Source organism: Papilio machaon, chromosome 26 (assembly GCF_912999745.1).
Source record: "Papilio machaon chromosome 26, ilPapMach1.1, whole genome shotgun sequence".
NCBI lineage: Eukaryota > Metazoa > Arthropoda > Insecta > Lepidoptera > Papilionidae > Papilio > Papilio machaon.
In genome coordinates, this window is record NC_060011.1 from 4,705,984 (window position 1) to 4,724,927 (window position 18,944).

The 18,944-nt window shown below is 34.8% G+C and overlaps 1 protein-coding gene and 1 non-coding gene across 2 annotated transcripts in view; one reads left to right on the forward strand and one right to left on the reverse strand.

Annotated features, from left to right (window-relative positions):
* The window catches only part of LOC106711916, a 149,167-nt gene that overhangs the window by 51,396 nt on the left and 78,827 nt on the right, over positions 1-18,944 (reverse strand). Inside the window, exons 30-31 of the mRNA XM_045684582.1 lie at positions 11,224-11,333; positions 102-11,133 (exon numbers count right to left, since the gene is read on the reverse strand). Coding sequence (XP_045540538.1) covers positions 102-11,133; positions 11,224-11,333 — 11,142 coding nt within the window. The remainder of the gene's footprint in view (positions 1-101; positions 11,134-11,223; positions 11,334-18,944) is intronic.
* On the forward strand, positions 18,216-18,335 carry LOC123722528. Its single transcript, XR_006756509.1, has one exon. It is a non-coding gene; the product is annotated as a small nucleolar RNA SNORA35 (small nucleolar RNA).

The following is an 18,944-nucleotide window of genomic DNA, read 5'->3' on the forward strand; positions in this document are numbered from 1 at the left end:
CAAACGCGTAAGTTAAGATAGTCTAAAAGTGGCGAAAAGGAAACAAAAGCAACACCATTGCTTGATAAAAGCACGAAGTATATATGAAATAGAAAACTTACCCTGGTTTCTGCTGGCAGTAACAGACCCTTCTTTAGTGCTTTGACTAAATCGATACTTGTCCCTTTCTGTGGATCTGTTATTAGTCTGCCTTCGACTGGATTGATTAATTGTTGTTCGATTGCTTGAGTTAATGGCCAAATCTTTCCAGTGTCCGGTTCTTTAACGACGGTGCTAGATGGATCAACAATACCTTGTTGGATCGCTTCGCCTAATGTAAGTCTCTTTCTATCTATTACACTAGTAGTTATGAATGGATCGTTTAAGGCGCCAGTTGTTGGATTGTAGATACCGAAATTTAAAGTTTCAATCAAAGTAAAACTCTTTTTGGGTGTCATAAGCAGGCCACTTTCGATTGCCGCAGACAAAGTGTTAAGTTTAGACGTTTCCGTATCCAAGATGTTACCCTTTTCGGCATCCATGAGGCCTTTACGGAAAGCTTCTGGTAATTTTACCAGTCTCTTTTTGAGATTATCCTTAATCAGCGCAGTGTCTGAATCGATGTAACCTAAAGTGGCTGCGTCCTTTACAGTTAAAACTTCTTTGGAATGTGGATCAGTAAATCGAGCGGTAGTCAGATTTAGATGGCCGTTTTCTAACGCTTGCTCAAACGTAAGAGGTTCCCTAACGTAAACTATTAAACCGTTTTCGAAAGCAAAACATAAGGTACGTGACCTGCCAGTTTGCGTGTCAAAGGAGCCTTTAAGATTTGTATCAATAATACCCTCACTAATACCTAATTGTAATGGAATGTATTTGTTTTTATGAGGATCTTTTATTAATGCTGTTTTGGGATCGATGAATTCATATTTAATTGCTTCATCTAAGGTGAACTCTCTGAGTACCGGTTCATTCAAGGCCGAAGAATCAGTCACGTAACGTCTGGTAATAGTTTGTGAGGTTAAAGGTTGGGTCACAGTTACGAGGAGACCTTTATCAAAAGCAATATCTAAGCTATACGTTTTCTTCGCTTTAGTATCTAGAACTCTACCTTTAGTAACATCAACGTCACCGTGTTGTATCGCAGCAAGCAGTGGTTTAAATTTGTTTGTGAAACTATCTTTCACAATCGTCAATTCCGGATTTATAAGATTAATTTCAATAGCTTTGTTAATATCGATAAACTCGTTTGTGCTAGGGTCGACGATTTTACCATTGTCTGCTCTAAATAAGCCGTTTTTAATTATTTCCTCAAGACTTAGATGTTTCTTTGAATTCACAATAAGTCCGCGATGTTTAGCGTCCAGTAGATTAATTTGGTTTCCGTTTGGCAAAATATAAACACTGTTATTGTCATCAATGATACCTGTTTGAATAGCTTCAGTTAATTTAATGTATTTACTAGAAGGAATATTTTTAACGAGAGACATTTCTGGATTGACAAGTTCTTCGGCAATCGCCGTTTTAAGTGTGATTTTTCTGTCTGTAACTGGGTGTACAAAGACTAATTCTGTTATGTTGTACATATTCATGGCTAATGTTTCATATAAGCTAAATCCTGCACTTTCAATGTCCACGATAAGACCTAAACTCATAGCCTCAGATAAAGGTATTTGAACGTCAGAACCTGGTTCAATGAATTTACCACTTCTCCTATCAACGATTTCACTACGACAACAATCCGCTAACGTTAAAGGTTTTTCAGATTTCTTATCGAAGTAACAAAGATATTTCGAACTTATAACAGATCGTCTTATTGCCTCGTGTAAAGTGATTTTGCGACTTGTTGCTGGATCGATGAATTTACCAGTACTATCATCATACAAGCCCTGATGTAATGCTCTTTGTAGACTGATTGGAGCCTTGCTATCAACTAGAAGACCTATTTCGAAAGCTTTACGTAAACTTATTTCCTCGTTTTCATTATTGATATTTCTTATCTTGCCCGTTTTATTGTCAATTACTCCACTTTCCATAGATTCAGTTAATGTGATCTTATCCCATTTACCTAACCTGTTGTCCTGTATGTGAACTGAATGAGGATCGATAAGATTCATTTTAATAGCTTCAGCTAAAGTATACTTTTTACCGCTTTGTGGGTCCATAAATAGTCCGGTAATCTCATTATACACACCTTTTTCAAGCGCTTCGATTAAAGACAATGGCTTTCGCACTTCAACTAAAATGCCTCTTTCGAAAGCTTCTCGGAAATCTATTCTTTCATCGCCTAACATGATACTACCGGTTCTGCCGTCCACGATACCTTTATCAACAGCGAATTCAAATGGTATGACTTTGCCACCGATGTGTACTAGTGTTGATTGAGGGTCTAACATACGCTTTTTAATCGCCCTATCCGTTGGTATCTTGTCTTTCAATTGGGGATGTAAAAATTTACCTGTCTTAGCATCATAGAAACCTTTGAAAACTGCTTCTGGCAAACTAAGTTTGCGTTTCGCAGGAACAATTAAACCACGTTCTGAAGCATCGGTAAGTGAAATTTTATCGCCTTGTATAGGATCCCTAACTTTACCTTCCTTTGAATCAATAATACCTACTTTAATAGCGTCAGATAATGTAATAATTTCTCCGGATCCGGAGTCCCTAACCGTCAACGCTTCGGGGTTGATGTTACCTATCTTTATAGCGTCTTCTAGTGTCATTGTTACGTTATTAATAGTCAAAAGACCTGTATCTGGATCATAATAACCTTGAACTAACCCTTCTTGTAATGTCATTGGCTTTTTATCGCTTAATAGATAACCTTTTTCACATGCGTCTTTAAGATTGGAAATAGGGCTGGTCATTATACCTTCTTTCAAATCTAGTAGACCAGATGTTACCGCTTGTTTAAATGGAATAACCGCTTCAGACTTGTCATCCTTAATTTTTACGTCGGATGGATCAACTAGATTCGTTTCTATAGCTTCTTTTACCGTAACTATTTGACCTGACTTCGGATTTAATATTTTGCCAGTATCTGGAGAATAATAACCTAATTCAATTACATCAAATAATGAAAACGTAACATCTTTAGTCGAGATAAGCCCTTTTCTCAATGCATCGTCTAATGGAATGTCTTTACCAGTCTTTTTATCTTTATATTTTCCAGTCTCGGGATCAACTAGTTTACTATCAAGAGCTTCAGAAAGAGGAATGAATTTTTCTGACGCTGTGTCCTTAATTTCGGATATTGTTGGATGAACAATGTTTCTATCAACAGCATCTTCGACAGAAACCAACTGTTCAGTTACTGCATCTTTTATTTTACCAGATATTGGTTCGTACATATCGTTAACGATAGCAGCTTCTATAGATATAGGTCGTCGAGTAATAGTTATAATTCCGCGTTGTATAGCAATGGACACTTCAATAGTTTCTCGAGTTTCTATGATAGTTATAATACCTTCATGAATCTCAACGATTCCGCGATCAATTGCGTCCGACAATGTTATACTTTCGTTTGAACGAGGTAATTTTATTAACAAAGATTCATGATCAATTAAGCACTTTTCGACTGCTTCGCCAATCGGAACTAGCTTACCTGTATTAACATCTTTGATCTCACCTGTTTTAGGGTTATATAAACCTTTCTCAAATGCAGTTACAATTGTTGTTTGTTCTGTGACCGAAACGTCTTCAGGCTGTTCAACTATCCAACCTATTTGAACACACTCCCAAAACGACACGCGCTTGCCTGTTTTGGGATTTACCATGTGGCCTGTTGTCTTATCAATAATATGTCTAGAAATAGCTTCATCAAAAGGCACGTAACTATCAGACTTAGAACCTAAATCTTTAACTAAAATGGTCGCCGGATCGAAAATATGAAAGCCGTAAACAAGTTCTTCGAAACTAAGTTTACTTCCAGTTTCAGGATTTAAAAATATTTGTTTTTCTATATCATAAACTCCCATTTCGGAAAGTTCCTCAGGAGTTAACTTTTGAGAAATTGCAATACTATATTTCGGTTTAGATTCTTTTACGATAACACAATTCTTGGAAATTACATCTACCGGAGTGAACCTGCTAATTTGTTCCTGTTCTAATGAATCTTGTACGGTAAGTGGTGACTCCACACCATTTATTATAATTCTACATACTTTAGGCTCTATTTTACCTTCCATAATAGCATCTATTAAAGGAATATTTTCGTATAGTACTTTTAAGTGTTCGGGTTTAGCCTTTGTAACATTTTGTTCTGTAATTTCATCTAGGTCTCTAAGCGGCTGTTTTTCAGCGTCGATAAACGTAGCAGAGATCGATTTTGTGTCTTGTGGTGTGTCGTGTAGTATTTCCGCGCCTAATAATTTCTTTTCTACAGTTTCAGTTAACTGTGGAACAATTCCCAAAGACTCTTGTTGACCGACGACTTTATTTTTGTCTCCTTGATGCTTGGTTTTTTGATCACTGTCGTAACTTTCTGGTTTTTGAGATGGACTCGTCAAAGATAAACTAGATTTAGGACCTATTTTATTGGGGTCTTCTTTATCGTCAGATATAACAGCATTTTTAACAACATCAATCAATTTAGCTGCAGCTAGAACAGGCGCTCCAACAACAGCTAGTAAACCGATTTGAGCTGCCTGGCTGATATTTATCGATTTTCCACTTTTGTCTTTCAGTTGACCTGTTTTCTGATCCACAATACCTTTGTCAATGGCTTCTTGTAAAGTCATTTCTTTACCCGTCGTTGGTTCTAATAATTTAATAGATTCCTTAGAAATAGTGCCTCTATCAACTGCGGTTGCAATGTCTTCCGCCAAGCCGGAAGAGAGCGAAATGACGGTCTTTGTTTTGGGGTCATATATTAATCCTGTCGCTACTTCAAGAGGTTGCTCACATTTGTTCAATTCCACCAAATCAGTTATTTTGACACTTTCGCTACTTTCTTTGTTTTCATCATCTTGTTTGGCGGTGTGAGGTTTAGCATCAACTTGTAATTGTTTTATGTCCTCATCTTCAGTTATTTCCTGTATTATTACCTTATCGACTTGATCATGGTTACTATCTTCTAAAGAATCTTTATGGACTTTAGAAGAAACGCTCACTATGTTACTAACCGTTGAGGTAGAAGATTGTTTTCGGCTTGTTTCAATTGTTGTGACTTTAGTAATTGTTGTTACATCGGTGCTGCTGTGTTCACTAATGTGCTCAGTCGGTTTGCTAGTGGAAACAGTCTTAGTAATTACGGTAATATCTGCGGTGGTTGGCAATTCCTTGATAGTAGTTGGTTGGCCCTTAATAACTTTTTCATGAATATCGAAAGTAACAGAAGTTCTATCACCTATAGACTTCTTTCTTTCTTCTGATATTACAGCGATATTTTGGTTTGAAATTTCTTCTTTTGTATCATCTGTACCACGCAACTCATCTTGAGTAACCTTGTTTACTTCACTTTGAAGAGTTTTATCATATTTTTGTTTCATTGGCGCCTTAATCGCTTGTTGTATTGGTTCATCTAAATTCAAACCAGGTTTATTTGATTCGTCTTCTTTTTCTTCGTTCAAAGACGTTATTTTATGATTATCTTTAATTTTTTCTTCATTTAACTTCGCTACCTCTTGTTCTAAGAAATTCTGTGAAGAAGTCAAAGGGCTCAACTTTCCTTTATACGAGGTTTCATTTGATTTTGATTGATCTTCAATTTGTTTCGAAAGGGGTTTATTTGGTTTTACGTCTTTTAATTGACTTATAATTTGATCTTCTTTATTTGCGATAGTGTCGCCTTGCGCTACTTCCACGGCAATTTTAGTCTTAGACTTATTTTTAAAATTATCTTTGTCGTCCACGGGTTCTTTAGGTGTGACCAAATCGTTGTCTTTTTTATCTTTTCCAAATGTAGATTTAGGGACCATTGTTGGAACATTATCTTTTTCTTCTATTTTCTGTTTAGGTGATATCACTTTACTTGTGACTGCTTTCGCTCCTTGTACAACTGCCATTCCAGCTAGCACTGGTGCTGCGACGACAGCAAGTAATCCCATCTTAGCTGCTTTTTTAACATCTAGCGATCTACCAGAACTAGGTTCTTTAACCTTTCCACTCTTGCTGTCTAAAACACCCGTACGTAGAGCTTCTTGCAGAGTAATAGATTTGTCTGAACCCATTTTATATATCACAGAATCGGGATTTATTACTTTCTGTTCAAGAGCTTCTTTGAATGTAATCACTTTATTCGGAGACTTCGGGTCCCTGAATTTTTGGGTTTTTTCATCGAATAAAAGTTCAAACGCCTCGTTGAGATCGAGCATTTCTAATTCTTTAGTTTTTGTCTCTGGTTTAGTCAACGATTGAATTTCAGTATTTAACAAACCACTGTTAACCGCTTCAGTAACGGTAATGGTTTCTCCTGTTTTGGGATCAGTAAAAGTACCTTTTTCTAAATTAATGTATCCAAGCATAATGGCATCATTGAAGCTTATATTGGTGTCGCTAGTAATAAACTGTTCTTTATTTGTCTGTTCATCTCTAACTATACCTTTCTTTCGCGCTTCGTCTATGGAAATTACTTCCCCAGTCTTGATATTCTGTACTTCATTAGCGCTTAACAATACATAGTCTGCAAGAAGCTCAACCATTTTAGTTGTAACGGTATGTTGAGATGTAAACGTTTCCGTTATAGTGGTTACAATTCCAGTGGTGTCTACTATTTCAGGATCAAGTTTGATGGCCAATAATCCCTGTGCCATTGCTTCGTCCACAGTAATAACTTCTTTTGTGATTGGATTGGTGAAAGTGTAATCAGACAGATCAACGTAACCTTTTGCAATCGCATCCTTAAGTGGTATTGTATTAGATGTTTGTGGGTAAGGAATTCCCATTAATAAATCTTTCTCAATTGCTTCATCTAAGGGAATGATTTCACCCGTAAGAGGATGCTTCATTTCACCTTTTGCAGGGTTGATTATTCCGCGTTTCATTGCAACTGCAAGAGTCATTCCTGCTAAAGGTATGTTTTCTAACGGTTTGTCCTTAATATCCGGGAAGATATCAGCGTTAACCGCCGATATCAAATCTAAAACACCTCTATTCGTTTTTACAATATTTTTATCAGTATCAATCACATTCTTTTCAATTGCTTCTTCAAGAGTAATAAGTTTGCCCGGCGCTACTTGCACAGCAGATAGAGGATCAATAATATCACAAATAATCGCTTCTCTCATAGTCAAAAGACTGCCTGTTTCAGGATGAATTATTTTTTTTGAAGTATCATCCCATAAACCTTGTTCCATTATCTCGGTTATTGATAAACTTTTAGCAATAGGAATTAAAACTTCGTCTTGACATTCTTCGTCTAATATGCCTCTCTTAATAGCTTCCTTAATGGAATAGGAATACCCATGAACGGGATCTTTAACTTTTCCTTTATTTTGATCGACAAGTCCAGTTTCTATTGCTGTTTTCAGAGTGATCGGCATGCCATTCTTATCTTTATACAATTTAACAGAATCTAGAATTTCAGCTGTGTTCTCGTCTATTAAGCCTTTTTCAAGAGCTTTCGAGGGGCTAATAACACGTTTTCTAAGTTTAGATAATACAATTGGTTTTGAATCTATAGTGTCACTAGCATTTTCTTTCACTGTTTTAATTTTATATTTTGGTGTTTTATTTAAAGCGTTCTCGTCAATTTCTATAACATCTCCTGCTGAAGGCTTTACCTTTTTAGCCGGTAGGAACTGTTTGGCAACTGTGTCCGCTAACAAACTATTTTGTATTGATTCTACTGTTATAAATCCTTCTGACACAGCTGCTCCAACAGACATTGATTTTTGCGTTGCTGATGTAGTTTTATTCAAGTCCATTAATTTCCCTTGTTCCATAAATGCTTTTTCTGGTGATACATCTTTGAACGAATCTCTGTATTTCATGTATGTGGTAGGGTCAATCAAACCTCTATCGTATGCCTCTTGTATAGACAGAGTTTCACCACTTTTAGGGTCTAGTATGGTAGTTGTCACTATTTGTGATACTGAGGTAGTTGTTGTCATTGACGTTGTTTGGGTTTTTTCTTGTACATTTTGATCAATTACACCTCTTTCGTAAATTTCTCGATCACTTGATGTGTCAACTCTTGGAGTGGGTGAGACAGATTTATCTTTAAGAGAATCTTCATATTTCTTATACGTCAAATCATCAACAAGTCCTCGTTCGTACGCCACTTCCATAGGTACATCTTCACCGGTTTGAGGATCTTTTACCATTGTGTTCTTTACAACTTGAATTACTTTAGAAGCCGCAACTAACGGAGCTCCAACAACAGCTATAAGACCAACTTTAGTCGCATCAGCTAAGGTAAGTTTTTTACCAGACATATCTTTATATTCACCGGTTCGTTGGTCGATTATTCCCTTTGTAAAGGCTTGTTTTAGAGAAATCCTTTGTCCACTATTTGGATCTAAGACTTTTACAGAATTTGTCGGAACCAAACCTCGATCCACTGCTTCTAGAATGTTTTCTGATATTCCCGACGTAGTGGAAATAGTAAGAGCAGTTGCAGGATCAAATATGACGCCAGGTATAACTTGTACTGGTTCTAATGCTGATTGATCATCTATATCGACATTTTGTCCTGGCTCTGATATCTCCATTTTATCAGGCATTCCAGCCATAGAGGTTATTGTAATGACTTTATGAACCGATGTAGATTGAGCCATTTGTGTAAGAATAACAAATTTACGCTCAATCGCTTCTTTCATTGTTATGATTTCTGTTAGATATTTATAACGACCTGTAGAGTCAAGGATGTGTAAGGTGAGTGCTTTATTCAAAGTGAGTTCTTTTTTGGTTTTAGGGTCAATTACTTTAGCGGATTCTGGATTTAAGATATTAAGTTTCAATGCTTCTTCTAAGTCTAGGACTCTGTCAGTACCGGGAATAACAAACATACCTGTCGAAGGATCAAAAAGGTTTTGCTGAATTGCTTCTTTCAGCGACCAACCACCATTAGGTAACTCTATCGTATTCTTTTTGATAGTTAGAGAAGTGACTGTAGGTTCTAGTGATGTAGATTTAGATGTAACTGTCTTAATTTCGTGTGTTATGCCATGCTGAGGCTGAAACGTTGTCCTAACATGTTCTGGGCTTTTAATCGTTTCTGGCCTGGCATCATTTTCCAATTTGCTTTCCGGACTTGGAGGAAGATCTTTTATAAATGATTTCTTTGTAATTTTTAACTCTACAACTTGACCGGGAACTAAATCTTTTTTACTAACTCGATCAGAAAGACGAGCCACTCGAGGCTCGTTCTTTTCTACGCCTAACAAACCTTCGTCGAGTGCTTGTTGTATAGGAAAAACAGTTCCTGTTGTAGGATCTGTAAACGTTTGAGTATTTTCGTCTATAAGGCCACGTTGAATAGCTTCACCGAATGTGATAGTAGAGTCCGACCTACGAGATGTGTTTGTATTAGTTACCGTCACGTATCGTTTGACAGTTTTTGTAACTGTTTGCAAAGTAAGTGTAATATTTAGGAGCGAATTTAGCAAAGCGGCACCTTCCGGTGTTATCATATTAATTTCTACGGCTTTATTGAAAGGTATAGGTTTCTTAGTTGTAACGTCAAGTAAATTACCAGTTTTAGGGTCTAAAATGTTTTTGAAAACAGCGTCTAACACAGAAAGTTCTTTGCCGTTTTCGAAAACACCTATCTTACGATTAAACATCTCTAAAACTTCAGGACGAATAATTGATACTTTAGTGCAGTCTTCGAGATAAACAAAGTCGCCGCTTTCAGATTTGAGGAAGGTTTCACCATTAACATATTTTAAATTACCCTTACTTAAGGCAGTATTGAATGAAACGAATTCGCCGGTTTTCGGATCTTTAAATCCATCGATGTCAAAGATAGATCTTTGAGAAACAGACGTAATAAGACCGCGGTCTACTGCTTCAGGTATTGTACAAAGTTCACCTGTTAAATTGTCGCGGAATTTGTTATCAGTTAAAATAATGCGAGCTCCTAAAGCTTCAGATAAAGTTAAAAGTTGCCCTGTAGTTGTATTAGAAATACATTTTACATTGTCACTATCGAGAACTCCCGCAGAAATAGCTTCCAAAATGTTAAGAGGTGCTCTATTCGCAGGTGATAGAATTTTGCCATCATTTGTCATTAAATTATTATCACAAACATCTTTAAGAGTCATAGGTTTATAAATGTAACGTTTAATCGCAGCATCTTTGAAGCTGAATTTTTCTTTTGTTACGTTATGTATGTATTTCGAATGTTTCGTGTTAATAATATTTCTTTCTATAGCTTCAGCAAGCGTTATTTTTGTGTCGTTTTTATGATCAACTATTTCCCTAAACTCGGTATTAATTAATTCATTTCGAATGGCAACATCTAATTGGAATCTATCGCCCGAGTTCCTGTCCAATATCCAACCATTGTTATCTACTAAATCTTGACTAATCGCATCGCTAAGAGACAAAGCGCTTGATTTAATTTTGATAATCTCATTGTAGATCAGGAAGCCTCTTTGGTACGCTTCAGCTATAGTAATGTAAGTACCATTCGGTAATCTGTAAAGGCCTCTTTGCAAATCCACCTGTCCTTGATTTAATGCGTCCGAAATACTCATTCCTTGTGTAGTGCTTTTCTCGCCATCGACTGTTACCTTTATTCTCTTTTCTGCTGGATCCGACAGGCCTTGTTCGGCATCATAGAGTTCTCTTTGAATTGCTTCCAAAAGAGTTACTTCATTTCCGTCTTCAGTCATGCCACAAGGCCCGGTTAGCCTCGCAGCGAGTTTGGGGTCTATGAGACCTTCTTGTGCGGCTTGTTCTATTGTCATTGTTTGTCTTGTTTCAGGCGAAGACAGAAGTCTTCCGGTGCGAACATCTAGGATTCTCATACTGATCGCTTGACCTACTGTTAGAATTTCTCTTGTTTCGGGGTGAATAATACCACGTGATTCAATTATATTTGGACCTTCGTACATTTTGTGCACCCGTTTGAGTTTTCTAACATCAGGTCTCTCTTCTTCTGTTATAATTGTTTTTGTAGTGTAATTAGGCGAACTTAATTTGCCATTGGCCATTGATTTAACTGTTCCTTGACCGTCGAATTCCGTCGAATGTGACGTTCTCATATATCTGTTTTGAGGAAACAAGTGAATTGAAATATATAAGGAAAATTAAATATAACAATTATAATCGCAAAATTATTTTTGAATATTTACTTACTTCTCTGTAGTGAAGGTGGTGTAGGTATGTTCAGTGGTCGCTACATCCTGCATATTGAATTCTTGGCGGAAAGATCTCGCCGATCTTGGTGCCATTGCCTCCACGAGCCGCTGGAAATTAAATACAAATAATATTTACATTACAAAGAATATTTTAAATATGTTGAACTAGGGTTACAATTGATTTGTTCGGGGGCTAAATGAAGTAAAACCCATTTAGATTCATAAACAATGACAAATAGATGTATTTATTTATATACAAAGGTTATGAGATAACAAAATAAGCGATAAATTAAACAAAAACAACTATGAACTTGAGAACGGATTGAGCAAAAACACGTATTTATAATCCGGTGTTTTTTTCTGTGAAGAACTTTGATAATTCTTTTCATTATGATCTCAAATAAAAGAATTAAAAATTAAAGAGCACAAATAAAGTATATCTCGGAATACGAAATTCGTAGGTTATTTAATAGGATCCTGCAACCAATAATTACATCTTTATGCATTAAGTCGTTAATACCATTGAAATTCACTGTTTATACTGTTACCAACATTTAAAAAATACATTATAAAGGCTAACATACACGAACTCGATTCACGAAATTCACATAATTTAACCCTTTACGTGCAAACATTGGGATGAAAGCGGTTATCATATTGTCCTTTAAATTTCTTTTATGCGAATGTCAAAAACGAGCAGTATTTTTTTAAAGTACTAACATTATAAAGATTAAAAACTCCAACTCCCTTCTTTATAACTACCCTTACTACTGTTTTCTTCCTGTCAATTTGGAGTACAATACTCTCCTACATGATATGAATTAGATCGGGTGTGTGGCAAAGCCCCCGCTAAGACGTTTTTTGCCTCATAACTTTTTATAGCTTAGTTTCATTTTACTAAAGAAATCAGTACATCTCCTTAAGTGTGAGAGGACAAACTACATTTAAAATGCATTTATACTTGTATGGCTCAACACAAACGGGTTTGGTTTGAAATAATTCAGGTTTGTAAAGCATACGGCTGCTTGAATTGAAATCGTATACATAATTAAATTGAAACAGTAAATTACGTTTAAAGACCTCAAAATGTTATTTTTTATTCCTTATTTTATTTCACGTACAAAAACTTTTTTTTCTAAATAATTAAATTTTTTTGGTGATCGAGAGTCTTGGCGATGAAAAAAAAAATACGTAATTTTTTAAAGCATCTATGTATATAAAATACATAGACTATAAGACAGACAGACAGTTGGAATTAATAATTCAATGTTGGTATAACAAACCGTGACCGGAATAATAAAGATTTCAACATAAAAGGGGTTCGTTCAAAATAGGACATACTGTATAATATTTCCATAATTAAAAATTATATTACAAATTATAACCATGGAAAACTTTTAGTTATTATTTCTTATGAATTTTTCATTAAAATTAAGCAAAAATACAATATAAGTTACGATAAGACAACTTATATTTTTTGATTATAAAATGGCATCAAATTTTTTTTTGTAATTAAATTGCAGAATTATATATGTAATTCTGTAAATACATATATGTAATTACAGAATTACATATATAAATAGGTTTTATTGCATGACGAAGCAAAAACAGCGATATTTCAGAATAAAATTGTTCCTCGCAAACTTATATATATGTGAAAAGCATGTATATAACTTGTATGTATGTAAATACCCACCCGGCATTCGTAGGCAAAGTCATAGTCGTATTCCTCCATTGTACACACAATTGTTTATATCACAACACTAAATTTATGCAATTCACTTAATAATATCATAGTTCATATTATCTTAACACAATCACACGTAAAACACACAAAAATCTATCATTTTGTTTAAAATATAACCTATAAAAACATTTAATAGTTTATTTTTCTAATTTAAGAGAGAAAATAAAATAGCAAAAAGAACGTATTCACGCAGTCATTACTGGCTGAAAACTGAATGGACGCGAGAAAACTGTAAATCGAAACACGATAAAAAAAAACAAAACCGGCGACTCTAAATTTAAACAATTTCGTAACGGCTTCCACCGTGTCTAGACGTGCCGTGCGTCGTTTTTGTCATGTTTTAATTGAATACGTTTTGTTTGTAGGACGAGTATTATCAGCTGTTTTAGAGGTAGATCGTTTTTGAGGTTAGGAAAATGACTGGTTCATTCGATAGAGCCGGGCTTGCGGAGTTGCGCGCGCACTGCGATGCGCCGATTGCGGCGCCCGATCTTGACACTTCGGTGACTTCGGTTTACTTTAGGTAAAAATGTTGCCGGCCCCGTTTTTGTGCTAGTTCCAGATATTTTCGGTGATGTAAGCTAAGCTACGAACATCGACGGTTGAGTCAGAAGCGGAACTAAGTAACACGTTTTAAATACGGGCAAAACTCTAAGTAAAATGGATTTATTGTTAACTTTTCGTTTAGGATTTATTAATAAATTCTCTAGTACACAATAAATAAACAAATTAGCAGTTCTAACACCCTTATTTTTGCTTATAACAAAAAACTTTTACGTCAATCGCTTTCATTCCTATAAAAATTAGACATAATTTTTTGCGAGAAAATCAATAAACCTCGAACAATATATTGTCTGCACAACTGCACCCTTCATCAGGACTATACAAAGGGGGAGCTATTTGAGATTCTTTGAAGGATTTTAGAACTTATAGTTACAATATACAGCATGTTTTAATTTACAAATATGTTTATCTAACTATTGATTATAACACCGCTTTGTGAAAACGACTTATTGCTTACTTACGCTTAATTTTAGCACATTTTTTACCCCTCAAAGAAACAAAACAATATTTATAAAAGAACATAAATTTCTGCGGCGAAAAAAATCGAGTTAATTTCTATTTTAAGCTTTTTCAAAATCACTTTTTTATATAAAAGAAGGAGGCAAACGAGCAGCGGGAACACCAAGGTGTTCATCGACGCCCATGGACATCTGCAATACCAGAGGAATCGCAGATGCGTTGCCGGCCTTTGAGATACTTAATTTCCGTTGCCTAAACACATGGCTGAGAAGAAGAAAAAACACATGCATGTACAATAGAACTAATTATCATTGCGGTCATTTCATTTTGAGATCAATGAGATTTTGTACAAGTCGCTGCGGTCTTCCTTACAACGGTCTATTTTGAGTTTGGATTAACTAAACACATAGATATATTTATTCCACGCCGTATTTCAACGATTTACTTTATGGCTCTCCATAAAAACGCCACCTATGGTTTTAAATTAGAACTATAAAACTATCAGTTATTTATACACAACTAATTTGGTGTTGTTAGTAAACACAACGTGCTTTTAAAAGTTTTTAAACTTTCATATTCAACATTCGATTAATTTTGTCCTCTAACCTTTTCCATATTGATAATTTGACAGATAAACAAACTAAAGTACATTTTGAATTTTTTTTCACCTACAATAACGTATAGCAAATTAATACGTAATATATTAAATAAACGAGTTCGTTAGTACTTATATGTGAACTAGGATTTAGCTAGTAAATTACGTAACGTACAAATTTGGCAAAGTTTTTTTCTCGTGTATACATAAGCTTATCCAGACTTAAAGCGGAATTGCGACAAACAAAAACATTTTTTTTCACATATAGACGCGTTATTTTTATTAGCAGTATTGACTTATTCAGTCTATTTAACTATAGACTAGTCTATCGATGTTTTAAAATTATTATATTCAACACAATGTCTTATTCAATTCTATTTTTGTTCTTGGCAACATAAAATCTCGGTAACAAAATAAAAAAAGCATCATCAGAACATTTTTTATACAGCTTGGTCGGACAATGACCGCGTAGAAAAATGATAAAATCGCATCACTTGAAAAAATAATTACTAGAAAACTTTAGCATACAACATCAAAGAGACAAGCTATGTGACAAGACCACCTTTAACGCTGAGAGATAGGCAAAAATTATAGAACTACGTGATCCTATCACAGTTCTCCTGCCTAACTATACAACCTAGATTTAAATTTTTAAGTTTACTTATTTACCCTCAAGCAGGTTATCTATTCAAATTATAGTTTACGTAGTAACTTTATGAATACACTAGCTGTCGACCTCGACTCCGTTTACGCGGAATTTAAAAAAATATAAGTAGCCTATATGTTCTTTCAGACTATGTTCTACACACTGTTAAGCCGTTCTGGAGATACCTCCAAACATACATCCATACATCCATCTAAACATTGGCATTTATATTATTATTAAGTATGTTTTGGCAAATGGGAAACATTTTACTTTATAACACGTGTGCAGCCTTGATAGTGACCTTGTCAACGCGGCATACGTAATTTAGTATTTTTTATAGCCCGCATTGCACTAAATAATGTAGCCAGCCAGTAGGAGATTAAATTTAAAAACAAAACATGCGTATTGGTGTCGTCCTATTATGCAAATATTTCAAGTTATTTAATTGTAAAACTAATATTAATTAATTTTACTTTTACGTTATTTTTTTATGAACAAATTTGAATATTAGATCCGTTTTTGTTTTCATTACGTAAGGCTATTAATTAGTAATAAGGGATTACTACAATATGTGGTCTAATTCCTTATAGATGTCGTAACAACCGAAGAACAGTAATATAATTGGATACTTCCTAAAATAATATGGGACCTTATTTACATAACGGTAAGATAGAAAATTGAATGCACAGTAATAGACGCAAATGTCAAAATTAAAAATAGGAAACCCTGGCAAGCGCATTGGAAGATAGTGTTGCCAAATGAAATTATCGAACGCATTTAGATCGGAAGTTTGTATAATACAATGAAATTAAAGGTATTTAAATAAGAAGAATTAGCAAATAACAGAAACAGAATAAATAAAGGGACCAAAAAATATTAAATAACCTTATCTACAGCCTTAAAAATTTATTTTACAAAGTAAATATCGAACATAGTTTTATTTCTGTAATTTCAAGTAATTTTACATGAAGTTTTAACTTCCTTATTATGATGTTCATAACGAAGATATCTTATATATATAAAAGAAAGTCGTGATAGTTACACAATTTATAACTCAAGAACGGCTGAATCGATTTGACTGAAAATTGGTGGGCAGGTAGCTTAGAACCAGGAAAAGGACATAGGATAATTTTTACCCCGTTTTCTATTTTTTATTCCGCGCGGACGGAGTCGCGGGTAAAAGCTAGTTATATATAAAAGTGAGAAGAAATTTTCATAACTTCGTTAAATATTTAATTCTTTGATATTTTTTTTAAATTCAAGAATCTTTTTTATTCGACTTCAGTAAAGGTAAATAATTAATTGAAATACTAAGAATCTAGATTTGCGTTATAAAAAAAATCTAATTATAAATTGAGAGCTAAATTCATGTATCAGGGTTATTGGTATACTGCATTCTATATAACGTGATTGTACAAATCCGGTCGAGTTATTCGACAAGGTGACACGTTAACACATTCAGTGCTGTTCACACCTAGCCAATACACTTTCATACAAAAAAGAGTGGCATGGAATGTGTTAATAATTAAAAAATTGCGACTAGCCATTTTTTTTATATATCATTGTCTAACATCCACTAGCGCGACTGTTATACGAAGTGAGACCCGCGTGCAGTAGATTCGTGCGGTTAGACGGTTAGTGGAAATAGCTTTTCACTGCATTTGTATGATGTTTCAGTTTGTGTTGATGGATTGTGTTTAATTAAAAATAGTGTAGCAATATTTAATTAATGTTTTTTTACGTAACACAACAAAATCAAATTATATTATGTTCTCTCAATTTAAGATTAATTTTTCGTTATAATTTTACACTACGCGCAAAGTGTAGTTATTTAAAGAAACGTTCGTTTTTAACGTACAATAAACCATTTAAATGATATTTTTATGTATGACATCAGACAAGGGGGACTCGACTTTAACGTAAACACGCTGCGAGGTCGCGGCTTCGTTATTTATTGATGATAAAATAATGGTTCATAGCAGGTCACGTGTTAAGTGTAGCAAGTTTTTATCTTTAATATACGTGTATAATAACATGATGGGTTGATGACGTCATTGAAACATTTCTCGTTGTTGTATGATGTATAAAAAAATTAAAGAGTAATCTGTGGCCGATAACGCACATAACTTACGTCTGTAACCCACAGAGATAGATAGAGACAACAGACCTCCATTTGGCACGGTCCTGACTAGAGTTGCCAGGTCGCCAAACCTACTAGCCGTACAGACCAGCCAGTTAGACAGGACATTTGGGTAGAAAGGTCGGACATCCTATATTATTTAGGATTTTGTCTCAGTATTAATAGGTACACTCTCGTTTGGGAAATGTAAAAAGCCTAACAAAAGCCGGACAACCGTTTATTTTGGCCGGACACGCAATCAAAAAGCCTACCTATGTGCGGCTTTATCCGGACGCCTGGCAACGCTACCTACATTCATACATCTACGCTGTCATATTTGTAGTTTTATCATGTAAAATTAACATTAAGAAGTTTTAAGTTTTTCATACTTATTTGCTCTCCTTTCGGAATACTGGTTTATAACTTACGAACGAATTTAATATGCCAAGTTCACAGAGCATATCAGTCAAGTTAAACGTTATCTGGATGATAACAGCAAATGCATTATCAATATCAATGCAATAATCAATGGCTAACAAGATAACGTGTAGTTAAAACAAAATGGGTAACTAAAAACAAATGTTTTTTCAAGTTTTTTTTTCACCTAATGTTGTTGTGGATGTGTCTGTTTGTAGGTAGCGTTGCCAGGCATGCGGATAAAGCCGGACATAGGTAGGCTTTTTGATTGCGTGTCCGGCCAAAATAAACGGTTGTCCGGTTTTTGTTAGGCTTTTTACATTTCGCAAACGAGAGTGAACCTGGGACAAAATTCTAAATAATATTGGGTGTCCGACCTTTCTACCCAAATGTCCGGCCAAACTGGCTGGTCTGTCCGGCTAGTAAGTATGTATGAGATTATTTTATATAGTGAATTGACCTTTGAAATCGGCAAAGTCTCCATACTGTATAAGATTAAATACCTCCTTAGGTAAGAGTCGAATTTTAGCGTAAATGTTTTCCTTCCCAAGTTGGTGACAGGCAGGCAAGGTACACATTAAAACAGGTAAAAAATTTAAAAATTAAGGGTTATAAAACCTTGTGCGACGACCAAGTGAATAGGATAAGGCCAGGGAGGTGATGATTTCTTGTTTTGTTGTTTATTGTAATCAAATTTCAGAGATAGAGTACTGTAAATACATTTTGAAATAACGTAGACAGAAAAAACAAGTAATTGCATTATAATTACGATTTCTACGATCTTGAAACTTCACGGTACGTAATTGCGGTTGAACGAAGCGAGAGAAAACTGGCCGAGAGGAATCTAAAGGATTCTGTGTGAACTACATACCCTTGTGTTGTATGTTTTTCTGAACAAATTGCGTACGGAAAAATATAGTCATCTCTGTTTTTGAATAGGCAATGTTAAGGATGGCAATATTATACTAGTATTTTTAGGGTAAGTATTTCGTAATACATCTGTGTTAAGAAAATTATCTATACAGTTTAATATGAATGTCGTAATTTAATAATCTACAGGATGTGTTAAAGCGAATAATAAACGAAATTGTTGTGTTCGTTCTTTATATCAATAAATAAAACAATATTATAAATGCGAACGTTTAGATGGATGGATGAATGTTTGTTTGAAG